The sequence below is a fragment of the Aythya ferina genome (assembly GCF_964211825.1).
Source record: "Aythya ferina genome assembly, chromosome: 9".
Classification (NCBI taxonomy): Eukaryota; Metazoa; Chordata; class Aves; order Anseriformes; family Anatidae; genus Aythya; species Aythya ferina.
Genome location: NC_140305.1, coordinates 18,730,012 through 18,744,218, shown reverse-complemented (window position 1 = coordinate 18,744,218; position 14,207 = coordinate 18,730,012). Strand labels below are relative to the sequence as shown.

The 14,207-nt window shown below is 52.2% G+C and overlaps 1 protein-coding gene across 4 annotated transcripts in view; it reads right to left on the bottom strand.

Moving 5' to 3' along the window:
* The window catches only part of DIS3L2 (DIS3 like 3'-5' exoribonuclease 2), a 188,836-nt gene that overhangs the window by 26,925 nt on the left and 147,704 nt on the right, over positions 1-14,207 (bottom strand). For all 4 annotated transcript variants that reach the window (XM_084528891.1, XM_084528892.1, XM_084528894.1 and 1 more), the window contains one exon: positions 8,832-8,911. In XM_084528891.1, coding sequence (XP_084385017.1) covers positions 8,832-8,911 — 80 coding nt within the window. The remainder of the gene's footprint in view (positions 1-8,831; positions 8,912-14,207) is intronic.

Here is a 14,207-nt window from a genome sequence, read left to right as displayed (position 1 = left end):
GGGTCACCAAACAACGGGACATTTCCAGAGAAGGCAGAGGCAGAAAAACTTGCAGGACACCTTGGCCAATAATGATACTGCTCAGTTAAGAGCATTTCTGCTCATCAGCCCCATTTTAGATGAGGCAGGTGAAGGACACAAAATTTAAGATGTTCAAAGCTGATCCGAGGAATTTAGAACCATCTCCCATTAAAATTAATGGAAACATTAATGCAAAGTACACGCCGATCCTCAAGCAGGTTCCTTCCAAGCAAGATCTTTCCATTAACTTGAAAGGAAGTTGTGCCCAAATCCTCTTACATCGCTGTGAACATTTCAGACAGTACTGGCAAAGCCAAACCCATTAGGCTCCAGCTTGCCTAATGCATGGCTAATTGGAAGAGGTGAAAGTGCTGAGCTGTAATGGGAACCCCATTCAGGGTGACCTCGACACAGCACACAAAACATCCTTAAGATATGAAGCTCTTTTTTTTTTTTGGATGCAGAAGCATGAAGGTGTGGAGGGAACAGAGTTCATCAATGGATTGATTGGAAAAAAAAAAAAAAAAAAAAAAAGTTGAAAAAGCAGCATGATCCAGAGCAAAGGATGGCAGTAAAGTAAAACCACTCACCCCTGCTGCTCGGGAGGAGGTAAGGAGAGAGGCCTCCTCGCTCACCTTTTGATTTGCAAGGACGTCATTCCAAGCAATAAGGTTATGTTGGATGCCAGCTTGGCAGACTACATGGGGAGGGACCAGGACCCAAAGCAAACTCTGTTCTTCCAGACACAGCAGCTGGCAAAACCCAGCTCTGCAAAGGAGCGAGCGGTATCAGTGCAAAGCTGCTCCCTTCCCCTGACTGCAGTGGTGTGCCAGGATTTTAAGACGGGGAAGAATATGACAGAAGCTGACCTGCAGAGCCTGGAGGGCTTCAGGTCACTGCTGCTCTGGGAAATCCACTGGCCCGTAGTGTCTAAAACGTCTTCCAGAAGCGCACGCTTGTCCTTGAGAGAGGGAGAATTCCCTGGTGTTCTCCTGCGACGCTTTGCCAGGGGTTAATCCCTCTTGCCTTTATTGTGTGCTTTACTTCTAGACTGAATGCTCCAGCTTACAGCCAGTAGCTCTTTGAGAGAGAGCAATCCCAGCTGGCCGACAATCCACCCAGTTGCTCCAGCTCACACTGTGGATCCCCCGAGGGACGGCAGAGCTTAGTGCTGAACAGACCGGAGAGGTCCTGCCCGCGGCAAACCAAAAGCCCTTGCTTTCTTGAGGCAGAAAGCAGAGATTAAACAGCAGGCTGGCGAGCGGGACGGGAAGGTCTCTCCGAACAGAGCATCAGCACTGCCAGCACAATGTGTGCTCTGTGTGCTCAGCATCCTATTCATTGTCCTTGTTCTTACTTCACTGCCCGACACTACATGCAGCTTCGCATCGCTTGGACCTAAAGCACATCGCAAGCAACAGGAGAAGACACAGCACGTGCCCCTGCCTGCTGCTCCCAGCTTGTAATGTCACAGAGGGGAGTGCACAGCAAAACCCAGACCCAGGGAAGCCGCTCTGTACCATGACTGTGCATTCAAGGACACAGACTAAGCCAAAAAAGGGGCTCCTTTTCTGAATCTGTAATTGAAGATATGCCTAGAAACCCCGCTGGGAGAGGGATGGTTACGGTGTCTGGTGGTTCTCCAGCCAGATCACAGCTCAGGGCAGGACCTTCCTGCACACAAAGTCAATCCATCAGCTTGGGTTCAAGGTAAAATTCAGAGGGGCTTCTTGTGGAAGGAGGATGTTTGCTCTTCCCCACACCCTGCCCTCTGCCACATACCTAAGGGCTAATCAGGGACTTGTCCGATACAGCGCTACTGAAAAAAAATCCACATTTTTTATAGGTTAGCAAGCCTAGCTCAGATATAGCTCACTGCCTTGGGCACTAAACAGACATATATAGGCCAGGGAAATGGTGCCAAGATGGTACCGAGGGCTTCCAAACATATTGTTAAGCAAATGGCTATGTAAACAGATCTCCAGGGATGACACACGGAGACAGCATCTCTGACTCAGTCGCAATTGCAGCCGATTTTCTCACCTACTTGACTGCCACCGAATACCCAGACACCTACCACTGACAGGGAGGTTCTGCAGCTCCTCACCAAGTGAGCACACTGACACAGGTGAAAAAAAAAAACAAAAAAAAAACTCCTGGTTAAACCAGGGAGAGCAGGGGGAGAGCAGGGAGCTTACACGCCTGCCTGGGGTTTAGGAGCCCTGCCTGGAGAATGGGAGAACAAACCAACCGTCCTGGTACCCCATGGGGATTTAGAGAGACATCTGCTGGTACACATGGGCTTTGTGGCATCAGGGAAAGCCTCACGTGTTCATTTGGACGGGGCCACATCATCTTCAAATCTCACCTGCCCACACGGGGGAAAGGCAGGTTTCCTTGGCCACCTTTGCCGTCTGCAGCCCCCACACCACAGCAGCACGCCGGGGAGCTGGCAGTTACTATTTCCACAGCACTGAAGGGCTGGCAACCCGTTATTAAAGTAGCTGGGTGGCAGGAGGAGGAGGAGACAGGTCTGCGTTGAGAAAAGCAGCTAAGTAATACCTTGGGCAGAGCCCTTTGTAAGAACCCTTCTTCCACCTCGAAATGTCCATAGGGTCCCTTCTGCAGGGAAACAACAACTCCCTTCAGCTCAACGCCTCGGGTGACAAATGCAATTTCGCAGCGTGCCCCAGCAGTCTGCGGCTGTGGCATAGAGGAAGCCAGGCACGTATATTTAAGGCAGGAAGGATTACGTATCTTTAGGAGTTTTAAAGGTCAACGTGCAGACTGGCTCTCCTGGACGATTTAGCCCACGCTGGACCTACGCCAAAACACGTGGTTGATCTCCACATTTGGTGACACGCTCATTTCCCAGCCTTGCCTGGCCAGCTCCAGTGTTTACTCTTTGGCAGGTAAAGCACCCACATCACCTGCTGACTCGGACAAAGTTTGGCACCGAAAAGTCAAACAAATAACAAGCCACGATATCAAAAGAAAAACTCCATCCTGCTTAGTCATCAGCTCGGTACAGTCTATCTTCTCCGCAGTGCTAACTCATGGCCTGGTTTGCATTTTGCTTCCATTCCCATTCTTATCCACACCGAGACACCTTCCACTACATCTTGGTAGTGCTGTAAGCCCAGAGCAGGCTGGCTTAGTCTTAAACACAGGGGCTAATTACAACCCAAGTGGTATTCTTCCTTCTCAGCAAAGAAAATACGGGCTTACTGAACTCCAGCTGCCTCTGATGCTTTCTCATGGCCTCCAAACACAGCTAAACCCTGCCACAGCTTGCCAGGAAAGAGTCACAGGGCAGCGCAGCTACCTGCAACACAATAAATCTTGGGAAATGGTTGCAAAATCCTAGTGATGTGCGGAGTTGAGGCCAGGGCCAGGCAGAGAAGTGCATGGCAGCAGGACATGCCTTGCCCAGCTAAGCCAGCTTGTCCAGCAGGGCACCCTAAGGTGAAATTTCCACCACAGAGAATTTGTCATTAGCTGGCAGAGCAACATCGAGTAATTGAATTAATCTTATTTTGATCTGAAATCTAAACAAGGCATTTCATAAGCTTCAGGTGAATAATTGGTACTGGACGGCATCCATCCAAGCCTGAGATGTCAAGGGATTACACGTACGTGGATTTCCCCCACAAAAACCCTGCCTGCGACACGACAAACAAGACAAGATGCCGCCTTCAGAGACTTCCCTGAGCCACGCAGGTCAGAGCAGGGCAGTGTACATATCACTAAGGAGAAAATCAGGTGCCAACAGGAGAGACAGCTGCTTCCTTCACAAGTGCTGCTTTGCAGGGATGCATGCCACGAAAAAAAAAACGTGCAACAAGGCAGTGGGGTACCCAATGACTGTGTGAACTATGCAGCAGTTGTTTGCATGGAAAACCCACTCTGCAAGCCTCAATTTCTCAGAAAACAAACAAACAAACAAACAAAACCACAAAACATCTTGGGAAAAACCTGCCAGCTCACTGCAAACCCAACAGGTCCATGCTAAAGTCCAACATGAGGAGTGCACCTGGGAGCTACATCTGAAAACAAATCAGTTGTGCTGTATCAGCTCCTTTACAGATTTTGTACCTAGCACTCCTACTGAATAGCTCTCCAAACAAAAAAAAAAATAATAAACCCAAATAAATTCTGCTTTTCTGTATTAAAACAAACAAACAAACACCAAAACCTCCACCCAAGCTCTGTTTACACCAAGCCTGCCGCAGCCCTGGCTGGTAGCACTAAATGGAGTGAGCTAATGTGCTAGTGACAAATAACCCGTTCAAACAATTCAAGCATAATTATAGGCTGGCTCTCCTGATGTAACGTTGGGTACATCACTGCAGATATTATATTCACCTTATGAAAAGATTGCAGAGAGGAGCTCGGTTGGTAACCCAAACAACATTATATATCACTAACCTGTCAGCAGCAGGAGTGCATGCACCCTGGCATTTGAAGTCCTGGTGTTTTAAGTGATAATCCAATGTACCAGGCATCATTGATCTCTATATAAAAGGGGGCACCACTTTTCCTTTCAACTGGAGCTATTTTTCACTTCTCGTCCTGAAGAGCTGTGTGGTGCTGCCCGCAAGTGGCTACACCGCACAGCAGCTCTATCCGTAACGCTCCGGGTCCCTGGAGAGGAAAAATGATCAATACTCCCAGGCTGCCTTTGTAAGAGGTCTCTAAGTGGTTCCACGCAAGATGCTGCTCCTCTGGGTTTAGAAATTACTCCGAAGAGAACATGAAAGCCCCCGCTGCGAATTCATAATCCTGACACACACACGCACAAAACCAGCTGCAGCGAGGAATTAAAATGAAATTCGTTGTTGAAGCACAGGCTGGTACATCGGCAACGACGGCACTCCTGCCATGGGAAGAGACCTGAGGAAGAAAACAATACCTGGAGGCTCAGGGAGCACGAAAACCATGCTAGAGGAGAACCAGCGGGGGACGAGGAAGCATTACAATGTTGTGCAAATATGGCCCACGTAACGGGATGAATCTTGACAGGGATTTGCAGCTCCTTGCTGTGTCTGGGATGGCAGGGGCCATGAGCACCGCATCATCTGAGGAAGGTGGCAGCAATCAGAGAGTCTTGGGGGGCAGACAAAGGCACTTGAAGAGTCAGGCTTGCTGTGGGTAGGTGAGCAGAGGTGAGATGGGATCCAGAGAAGCATCTGGATAGTGATGGTGAATGCAGAAGAGATGACATTTTCTATTTATTAGATACAGGCAGAAGACTTCTAGGGGGTTCTCAAGTTGGTTTTGGGGGTTCATGAGTTGGTTTTTGTACTTGGGATGGAAGAAATCTTCCACCATTACCTGATCTCATCCTTCTTGATCTCATCCTTCCCACTGCCTGGCAACCTACAAGAGCAGGATCGGCCACGCTTAGGTGCCAGGCACTGCTTCAGCACAGCTGGCATCACAATCCTAAAGCAGGGATCAGTGAGTTTGTGTGTCGTAAGACAGGATTCCTGAGCCAAAGTGGATGCAAATGGCCTTGATGACCTTTTACTGCCTGGGTGGGTTCTGCTGCTGGATCCAGCAGGAGGGAGCGGCAGCAGAGCCAGCCCCAGCCCAAACACCAAATCCGTGCTGCAGTCACGCTGCGGGAAGGCTGGCTGGGCTGGCCTTCCCTGCCTGTGACTGTTCTGGGGCAACGTGACAGCTGACAGCATGCTCCTGTTCAGCGTGTCACCGTGCACATGTCACCAGGCTGTCCCCCGTGTCGCAGCCTGCCCAAAGCAGCCAGGTACGGCAGCCCTGTCCTCTGTAGATTATCCTGATTGATCCCCGTTAAGGAGAATTTAAGTAACGTGGCTTAAAACCCGAACGGAGACAGCTTTCATCTGCGTGAGGTCAAGTAATTTCCTCCGGGGCCAGGCGGGCTGAAAGGGCTGGCAGCCAAGGAGAGGGAAGTGGCTGGGTCTGAGCAGGAAGCACAGGGAGAAAAGATGTCCCCTGCTCTCCCCGTGCCTGCAGGGTGGGCAGCGACGACCTCTCTCCTCAAACAGGACCAAGCACTGCACCTTCACCTCCGCTGGGACTATTTATTGCCATCACGTCCCAGTATATCCCAGCAGGGGACAGGGGAGCAGAGCAGGTGAAGGCTCCACTGACACCAGTCTCCCCAGTGCCGTAGCGCTACAGGTAGGCGGGGGATGAAAAGCTGCCGGGAGCAGGCACAAATTCCTCGATAGGGTTTCATTTCAAAGAGAACAAACTCCAATTGATTGCCCTTGTAAGAGCCTGAATGGCACTTGCACTGCTAGCCTAAGCGATAGAAATTTTAATTGCTCTCGTAATTACGCTTTCAGCAACCTCCGGCCCTTTGTTCGGGGAGCAGAGGCCAGCATTCGCTGTTCTCCGGTGGCCCCGTCTGGCTGCAGCTTGGAACAGCATTTGCCACCTGGAGGGGAAGGGACACTCCTCTGGTGACCGTGGTGGCACAGAGCCTCGCCATGCAGGGATGCACAGCATGTCACCAAGCGAGTCTTCTCTGGGCTGGACGCAGCTCCAAGACGTGGAGCAGGCACAAATGTGGTGCTTTAACTTCTAGGGGCATCTTTTAAAGAGCGGAGAAGAGCTCTTATCCCCTCGGGTCCTGATCAGTGCTGTTCAGTCCTCACTAGGCTGGTGAGAACGCAAACCCTACAATTTACCCTGGGAAATCGCTAAGGAAAAAGTATCATGACAACTGCCACGCTGCTCTGCGGATACCAAATTAGCCCTGTAAAAGTCCCGGTGCTGGAGAAGCACGGTCTCTGCTGGGCTGGGAGTCAGGAAAGCAGCACCAAGTCGATGCTTTGTTACGCTGTCAGGTTCCTAAATGCAGTGCTCTGCTGGCCATAAAGGTGCAGCGCATGTGAACTCCTCCAAAATCACCGAGGGTACAACTGGAGCCGAGCACACGTTTGGCTCAAGGGCGTTTTACCTGCAAGAATACGTCAGCTGTAGCACAGACCTTCACGCTTCAGTCTGTCGGACGAGCAGCCTCCGAGCCCCAGGGCTGCAAGCACAGGGCACAGGGGATAAGCCTGGGCTCAGATTCAGCAAGGTTCCCCCTGGCAATGGATATCCTGCTCCCCAGGCCCCCGGTTTGTTGAGCCAGCTATAAAACACAACGTACAGGACCTTGCAGGGAGGTGTAACGATGATTTGGATTTGTCAGACACGCACAAGGTCTGGGCTTGCTGGCAATTGCGCTCATCCTGCCTGCACCGTGCTTTGCAAATGCACGATCCCGGCTGGCATCGCTCTGGTGCCTTGGCTCCCCCGCTTGCCAGAAATGCAGGTCACAGCCATACATCTCTACATCGACAGCTGCCAACACGCTGCAGCTACTTTGTCTCATGCTGGACCACTCAGGGCTAAAATCAACGTCTCCAACTGAATTGCTATTGGCCTTAGCGCTTAAACAAAACAGCTCCACTCCCAGCCCAGGGGTTTCCTCAAACAATGGCACAAAACGCGCGCACAAGCCTGGGGAGAGGAGGGTCTGTGGCAGAAAACACGGCTGCTGATTTTTGAGATATACCCCGCACAATTAGAAACGTGGGATTTATAAATATCCTTAACAAAACCCAACAGGTCCGGGGGGTTTCTTTTCCTCGCTGCCCATTGTGTGCCATTGCCTTTTAAACACTCGAAATCGAATGCTCTTCTCGTGTTGGTTTTATGCTTTTGCACTTAACTGCACGTCTCCCTGCTGGCTCCGTGGTGCTGGAGATAGCAGCTCTTTTCCTTCGTGCCTGTGGGGCCAAAACGGTCAGGATGGGGACCGGGTACCATGGGTTAATTGCCAGCTCACAGGTGGTAAGGAAGGGCTCTGTGCTCTTCTCCCAGAAAAAGATCCCCTTTCTTTTTTAAACACACATTTCTCAGCTTAGGAAGAGCTAGGTGCCGCATGCAGATTTATTTCTTCCTTGTCGGGGCTGTTCTTCTCAGCGTTTCAGAGCAGATCTAATTACAGGGCGTTGCACTCATTGACAAATTCATATACCAACCTGGTTTGGGCTAGCCTGCAATAACTGGCAAGCCGCACAACTGCATAGGTGGAGGTAACCGGGTATGGATTTATGCTGGTATTCATACAGAGAAACCCAGCACGAACACAGAAATATCCTGAACTGTGCTGCTGCCATCGATTTGATAATGAGAATGTGATTTGAAATAAAAACGTCGTGGGTGCCAACTCGCTATGGCGGCTAGCAAAAATAGGCAGAATACCTCGAAAAGGAGGACTCAGCTCCAAACACATCCAATGCTTGAATATCTTCATAAAGTATCGTATAAAAGTAGAGGGGATGTCTGCACTTGGGCTGTAGTGCCCACAAACAAAAGGCAACCCCACAGATGAGCTTGAGCAGAGAGGACAGGCTGCTGCATCTCTCTGGGCAGAGGTGAGGGCTGCCCAGGTGTGGATGCTGACCCCCAGCCCACTCCCCCAGTGTCACCCTTGCACAAAACAAGGGTGGATTTCAGTTGCAAACACCCCCGGGGCAGAGGCTGGCTGAGTGCCAGAGCCCTCCATACCCAAGTGTTGGCCTTTTAAGCAAATAAAAGGAGTGACCAGCTTTTTCAGACGCTGCAGGACGGAGGGGCTGCAGAGCCTTGTGCGTTTTATAGGTGCTGGTTTTACAGGAGCTGTTCCCAGCTTCAGGTCAAGCCCGAAGCCTGCTTTAATCTACTTTTAAGTGGTAAAAGCAGCTGTGCTCCCTGTGCCAGAACACGGGGCAGATTCCTTTCGGTGCACCTTCCCCTAACTGCTGCGTGCAATCTGCCGTGGGACTTACTTGTTGCTGTCCCGGTACTGATAGATATAACAGCCTTGAGGCATCCCGCTCTCCTGGTCCAAGGTAAACGAGAGCTTCAGCTGCAAAGAGAGGGGGTGAGGGGAGCGAGGAGAGAAAAAAAAAAAAAAAAAAAAAAAAAAAAGCAAGGTTTTAGGCTGTGTTCTCAGTCATCACAGCAACTGCGAGCAAGGCTTGTGGGAGAGAGCTCACTCGCCGAGACTGACACGCAAACACCGCGGCCTGGAACATAGCGCGGGGTTCCAAACCTCAGGGCGAAGTCACATGCGTTGCAGAAACCTCTCGCTTTTTCCACCCTTTGTTACTCTAAAGTGTTTGTGGTTCTTCTGAAATGCATGGGTCATAGCGGCTCGCCCCTCCAAACCCACCCACACACACCGCCCCTCACCAAAGCGGCTGCGGTTGCCCTCAGACACCAGAGAAGCGAGCGCTCGCCATCGGCAGCTGCAGTTCCCACGAGCCTTTCTCTGAAAACCTTCCCGGCTCCATCCCGCTCCCCCAGCGCATTAGAACAGAGGAGAAACCACAGAGGGAAAGGTGACAGATTTTTCCTCCTGCGCGGAGTTATTAAAGAGCTGTTAGAAGGGTTTGCAGCTTGGCCCCGCGTCCGGCAGGAGGCTGTGATGGGACCTGGAAGCGACTCCAAGGAGGCGTTCGGCAAGGGCTTTCGGATTTCAAGCTCGGCCTCGGCTCCTTTTATTTAAGGGGGAAAAATGAATCCTCTCTCCACAGGGCAGCTCTGCAGGGAGGCTTTTTCTTCAGGTTTTTACACGCTGGACTGCCCGGAAAACAGCTCGGGGCTGATCTGCACGAGGGGGCACAGCGGAGCAGAGCCTCTTTCCCCAGGGGAACGCTGCTGGGCCCCAGGGGAGAGGAGGGGAGGCTGCTCCTGCAGCCCCGAGGTGCAGCCCCTGCCCTCTACAGAAGGGTTACAGACCCTCAGGAGGAGCGAGCAGGTTGGGGAAGAGGGGCAGCATCCTTCGGAGGGGGTTGCTGCAGTTTTTACGCACCGAGTGCTGGAGCTTTTTGGGGGGACAGACTATTAATGGCAGGGCTGTAACCCCTGCTGGATGGTGCTGGATCATTTCAGGACTTGTGCAGGTCTAGGAAGACCACAGCAAAGGCCAAAAGTCAAAAGAGGTTTGTTAGCATGAGCCCGGCCTTCCTAAACAGGGGAAGGAGGAGGGAGCGGCATTGAGCCGCTCCTTTTGATCGCAGACTCTCTCCTCTGGGGTCCAAGGAAATTGCTAACTCAAATTAACAGCCTATTCAGGAATGAACACAGAATTAAAGCATCTTTCTCCCGTAGGCTGTTAAGAAACCCCATGTGCTGAATCATTAGATGGTGCACCAATTTTCCCTTCCCTACAGGGTAGCAAAGTCATACGCTGCGCTCTCGTTGACCCAAATAAAACTGCATACCATGAAATCACGGAAAACTTCACCATCTTGGTCACTGCCTTAATATCCAAGTACAAAGGCTGAGGCCAAACCCAGCTGATCTCCTGGGACTTCCATGCCCTTAACCCTGTAAACCATCCCAAAAAACACGCCCCTGCAGCAGCACGTAAGATGTGTCTGCACTTTGCATGTGTCCAGGACAGAAGTATCACAATCTATGGCTTTCTGTAGGCTCTGCCCTTCTGCAGCTTGGCGTACTGCTCAGTCCCACCTCTGAGAGGGGTGTTTGAGGCAGGACTAGCAGGGCCAGCTGGGGACGTTTCGTCTTACTTGACATCTCTGCAGCCAGGCAGCAGCTTCAGCCTCTCCAGATGCTCTGATGGCGCACAACAGATGCCCCACAGGAGCAGGAGGTCAGTAAGAAACAAGCAACTTCCCCCAGAGAGGCGAGCGATCACCTTGCTTTGACAGAGGCAGAGGTCACTTGGCTACAACCTGAGTCCCCCTGGGTCAAGGAACTGAAGGAAGGACTGGGAACTCCCCAAGGCCATTTTCCTGGGCCAGGTTTTCCAAAGTTTTCCTGCCAGAACACCAGAAGGAAGGTCTGAGCCAAAAGGGACAGCAGTTATCACAGCCACGGCTCCACACGCCCCGGTACTCTGAGGGAAGGGCATCGCATCGCAGGGAAGAAAAACAAAAGCAAGCACAAAATTGGGACACTTTGGCTACTTTTATCAATAAATCTGACTGGGACAGACCGAGGACTGCCTGAGACTTTCCTTTACAGCTCTCTCAGCTTAGTGGCCTTTGGGGTTGCACTAGCCACACGCCGTTGGTTACAGCCCACCTGGGCCCCGTGGCCCCTGCAGCACTCGGGGCCAGAGGCCGCTCTGTGTGAGGAGGCAAGTGCAGGGGACGGGAAGGAAGGAAAAGGGCTGGGAAGGAAAACAGCCTTGTTTGGACAGCCTGAATGGGAAAGCTCCGGGGGAACCAGGTATGGGAGGGTGACCTTCTCGCTATCTGGAGGGGACAGGGTCCCGTGGATCCTGCCTAGCCAGAAAGAAAAGATCACAGTTCCCTAAGATAATGCGTTTTCAGCTTTCTGTTATTTTAACCCTTCTCTCTCTGGCTGTGGCATTCGAGACAAACACAACACACCCTGCTTGGCAGGCTCCGTCTTCTCTGCTTACCCACCAGTGCCAGGAAGGGCTGAGGGCTGCGTAACGGGGACCAAATGTGCCCGCCCGGGGCACTGCTGCCAGGCAGGTGGATGCTGCTGTCACCTGCAGCGACAAGACCAGCAGAGAAATAAAAAGGAGCAGTCGAGGCAAGTAGGAAAGGACCAGCTGAACACTGCCAGGAGGCAAGCTGGGATGCAGAGACTGCTTCCTAAGCTTAAAGCTGTCCATACCCACCCAGCACGGTGCTGTTGGGTCCCCTCTGCTGTTGGAGCCCTGCTTGGACCATCCTTGGCCACGTGGCCACGTCTGTGCTGTCGTGTTCAGCTACCAGGGTGCTCATGGTCCCAGCATCTCGGTGCTTTGGAAGAGATCCCCGAGAGCAAAACTCAGGCATCTTTTCCTGCCAGCCCTCTCCCAGCTCTCTGCACGCCCAGCGCTGCTGCTCCTTTCTGGCCCCATCTCCTCCAGCAGCCACCCTTTCCTCCTGCCTTTGTTCCCTAAGCACATCACAAAACCTCTGCTTCCTTCTGAACCAAGGAAGGTTGCAGGGCAAGGCTGGGGATTGGAGAGATGTCAGGAGCTGATCGACCATTTTATCCTTCCTCCGATCTGACTTCCACTGCAGCAATGTCACGAGACATCCTGAGCCCCCCAGACAGGCAGAGACCTACAAACCAAACAAGCTTTTGCAATACTCCCTCTGGCACAGCTCTAACTCTTAACCAACTTGACAGCATTGCTCCAGCACTGCAGGCTGCTTTGAAGCTCCTTTTCTCGTGTGTGTCAGAATGCAAAGACTTGCCGTGAAGCCAGCGAATAAATACCAGGACAAAGGAAAGGCCACTGTTGTTCAAAACATAGGATTTGGTGCCTGCAGGGACAATGAGGGAACTGACTTTTCCTGCAGAAACACAAGTGCAGAGTGACCCCGTCACGAGGAAGGCTGGTCAGCATTAAACGCAGGAGATCATTTCATTTTCCAGGACACTGCTGGGCTTTGCTGGGAGAGGAGGGGGAGAGGAAATCTCCCAGCGCTGTGTGCGACTGGGCTTGCACTGCCCCCTTCAGTAGCGTCGCCCCGAAGCTCTCGCATGCTATTAAAGATCCCTTTCCACTCCGATAGCTCTGCACATAAAGAGACGCCCGGCGTGGTGTGTGCGAGGACTCGATGGGAAGGGGAGCTGGAACGGAGCCACGCTGCGAACAGAGCCGCTGCCTCCCAGGCGAGCCCCATCAATAATTGAGATGTCAGAGGCGTAGGGAGGTGCGCGAATAAGAGCTGTCAGAAGGAGTAATTGGGATCTGCGAGGATACGGTGATGGATAGGCTCGCTCGCTACCAGGCGCAATTGCAATACACCCAAATTGAAGAGGAGCAGGGCGCCGAAATTCACAGGGGCAGGCAGTTTGATGGGCTGGATGTAGTTCCCTCAGTGAGGGAGAGCATTGCACCCATGGAACCAAACAGGAGTGGGCACACAGCCTGGCCACTGGTGGACGGAGCAAGAGAAAGTATTTACAGCAACGCGGCCGATCCCTGTGACATTTGGTGCAGGCTCGAGGTGAGGGTGGTGCCACCTCCTTGAGGAAAGTCACCTCCTGCCCCTGGTGGCGCTGGGCACAGAGGGCAATGGCTCCAGTTGCAACATCCTCCCACTTGCTACATCCCAAAATCCAGCAGGGGATGCAGCTGGCTGGCAGTGGGACAGCCCTTGCTCCTCCATCCATCAGGCACCAATGTGCTGAGGGTTTCCACACACTCCCTCCCACGCAGCCAGAAGACATCAGGGAAAGCAGAAAGGCTCCAGGCAGCTGCCCCACGCTGCACGGACAGCTCTGGGCTTCCTGGTCCCTGCAGGGACCCGGTGCCCCACTGAGCAGCCAGGTCTTGGTGGGGTTGTAAGGCAAGCTGGCTGTATTTTGGGGATTCTCCATTACCACAGAGGCCAGAAAGGGGGAACGGTGCTCTCTACGCTGCCTTGGACCTCCAGGCTTGCCTGGGCTTTGGTGCAGCCAGCAGCCATCCTCGTTTTAAAGAAAGTTTCAGACCTGCAGCAATTAGGGGCCCAGTCATGCGATAAAGCCTGGTAGCTCCAACAAGGAGAGAGCGCGAGAAGCAGCCTTCTGGCTGCTGAAACGCTGCCAGTACCTATATTGACTCGGCTGGGCAAATTCTGCATGCCCCTTGAGTAAATGGTTTGGCTCGGATCCTCCCCTTGGCTCTGAGCACCAAACCTCCGTCATTAGACTGAAAGTTTTCTCTGCACATGCAGGGTTTCAGAGGTATTATCAGTTCAGCCGAATAACCAGGTCAACGGTTTCAAACGTCCCGGGTTTGGGTCAACACGAGGGCATCGTGCTGCTGCCAGCCTTGGTTCTACTGTTCGAGGTAATTCCTCCAACGGAGTGGTACTCAAGCAGAAAGAGAGCACCCAGGGCAAGGAGGTGAAGCAGAACACGAGCCTGCACAACAAAACCCAAGGGACTGGATCTAAAGATTATATCGAAAACATTTTCCTGAGAGGCAGGGGGGTCTCACCTGCCCTTGGCACTCACACAGTTATAACCCTGTCTGCACGGAGGTCTGAAAAGACTGGTATGGGCTCCCTCTCAGAATAAAGGCTCCCCTCTCCAGCAAGCTCTAGAAAGCTTTTTAAGAATAAACTTAGTCATCGAGCAGGTTTTTATGCCCCTCCCAAACTTTGGTTTTGACCCGAAGAAAAAAAAAAATAACCCTGAAGTCCTGACACTCACTTTTCAAACCACAAAAAACGAGC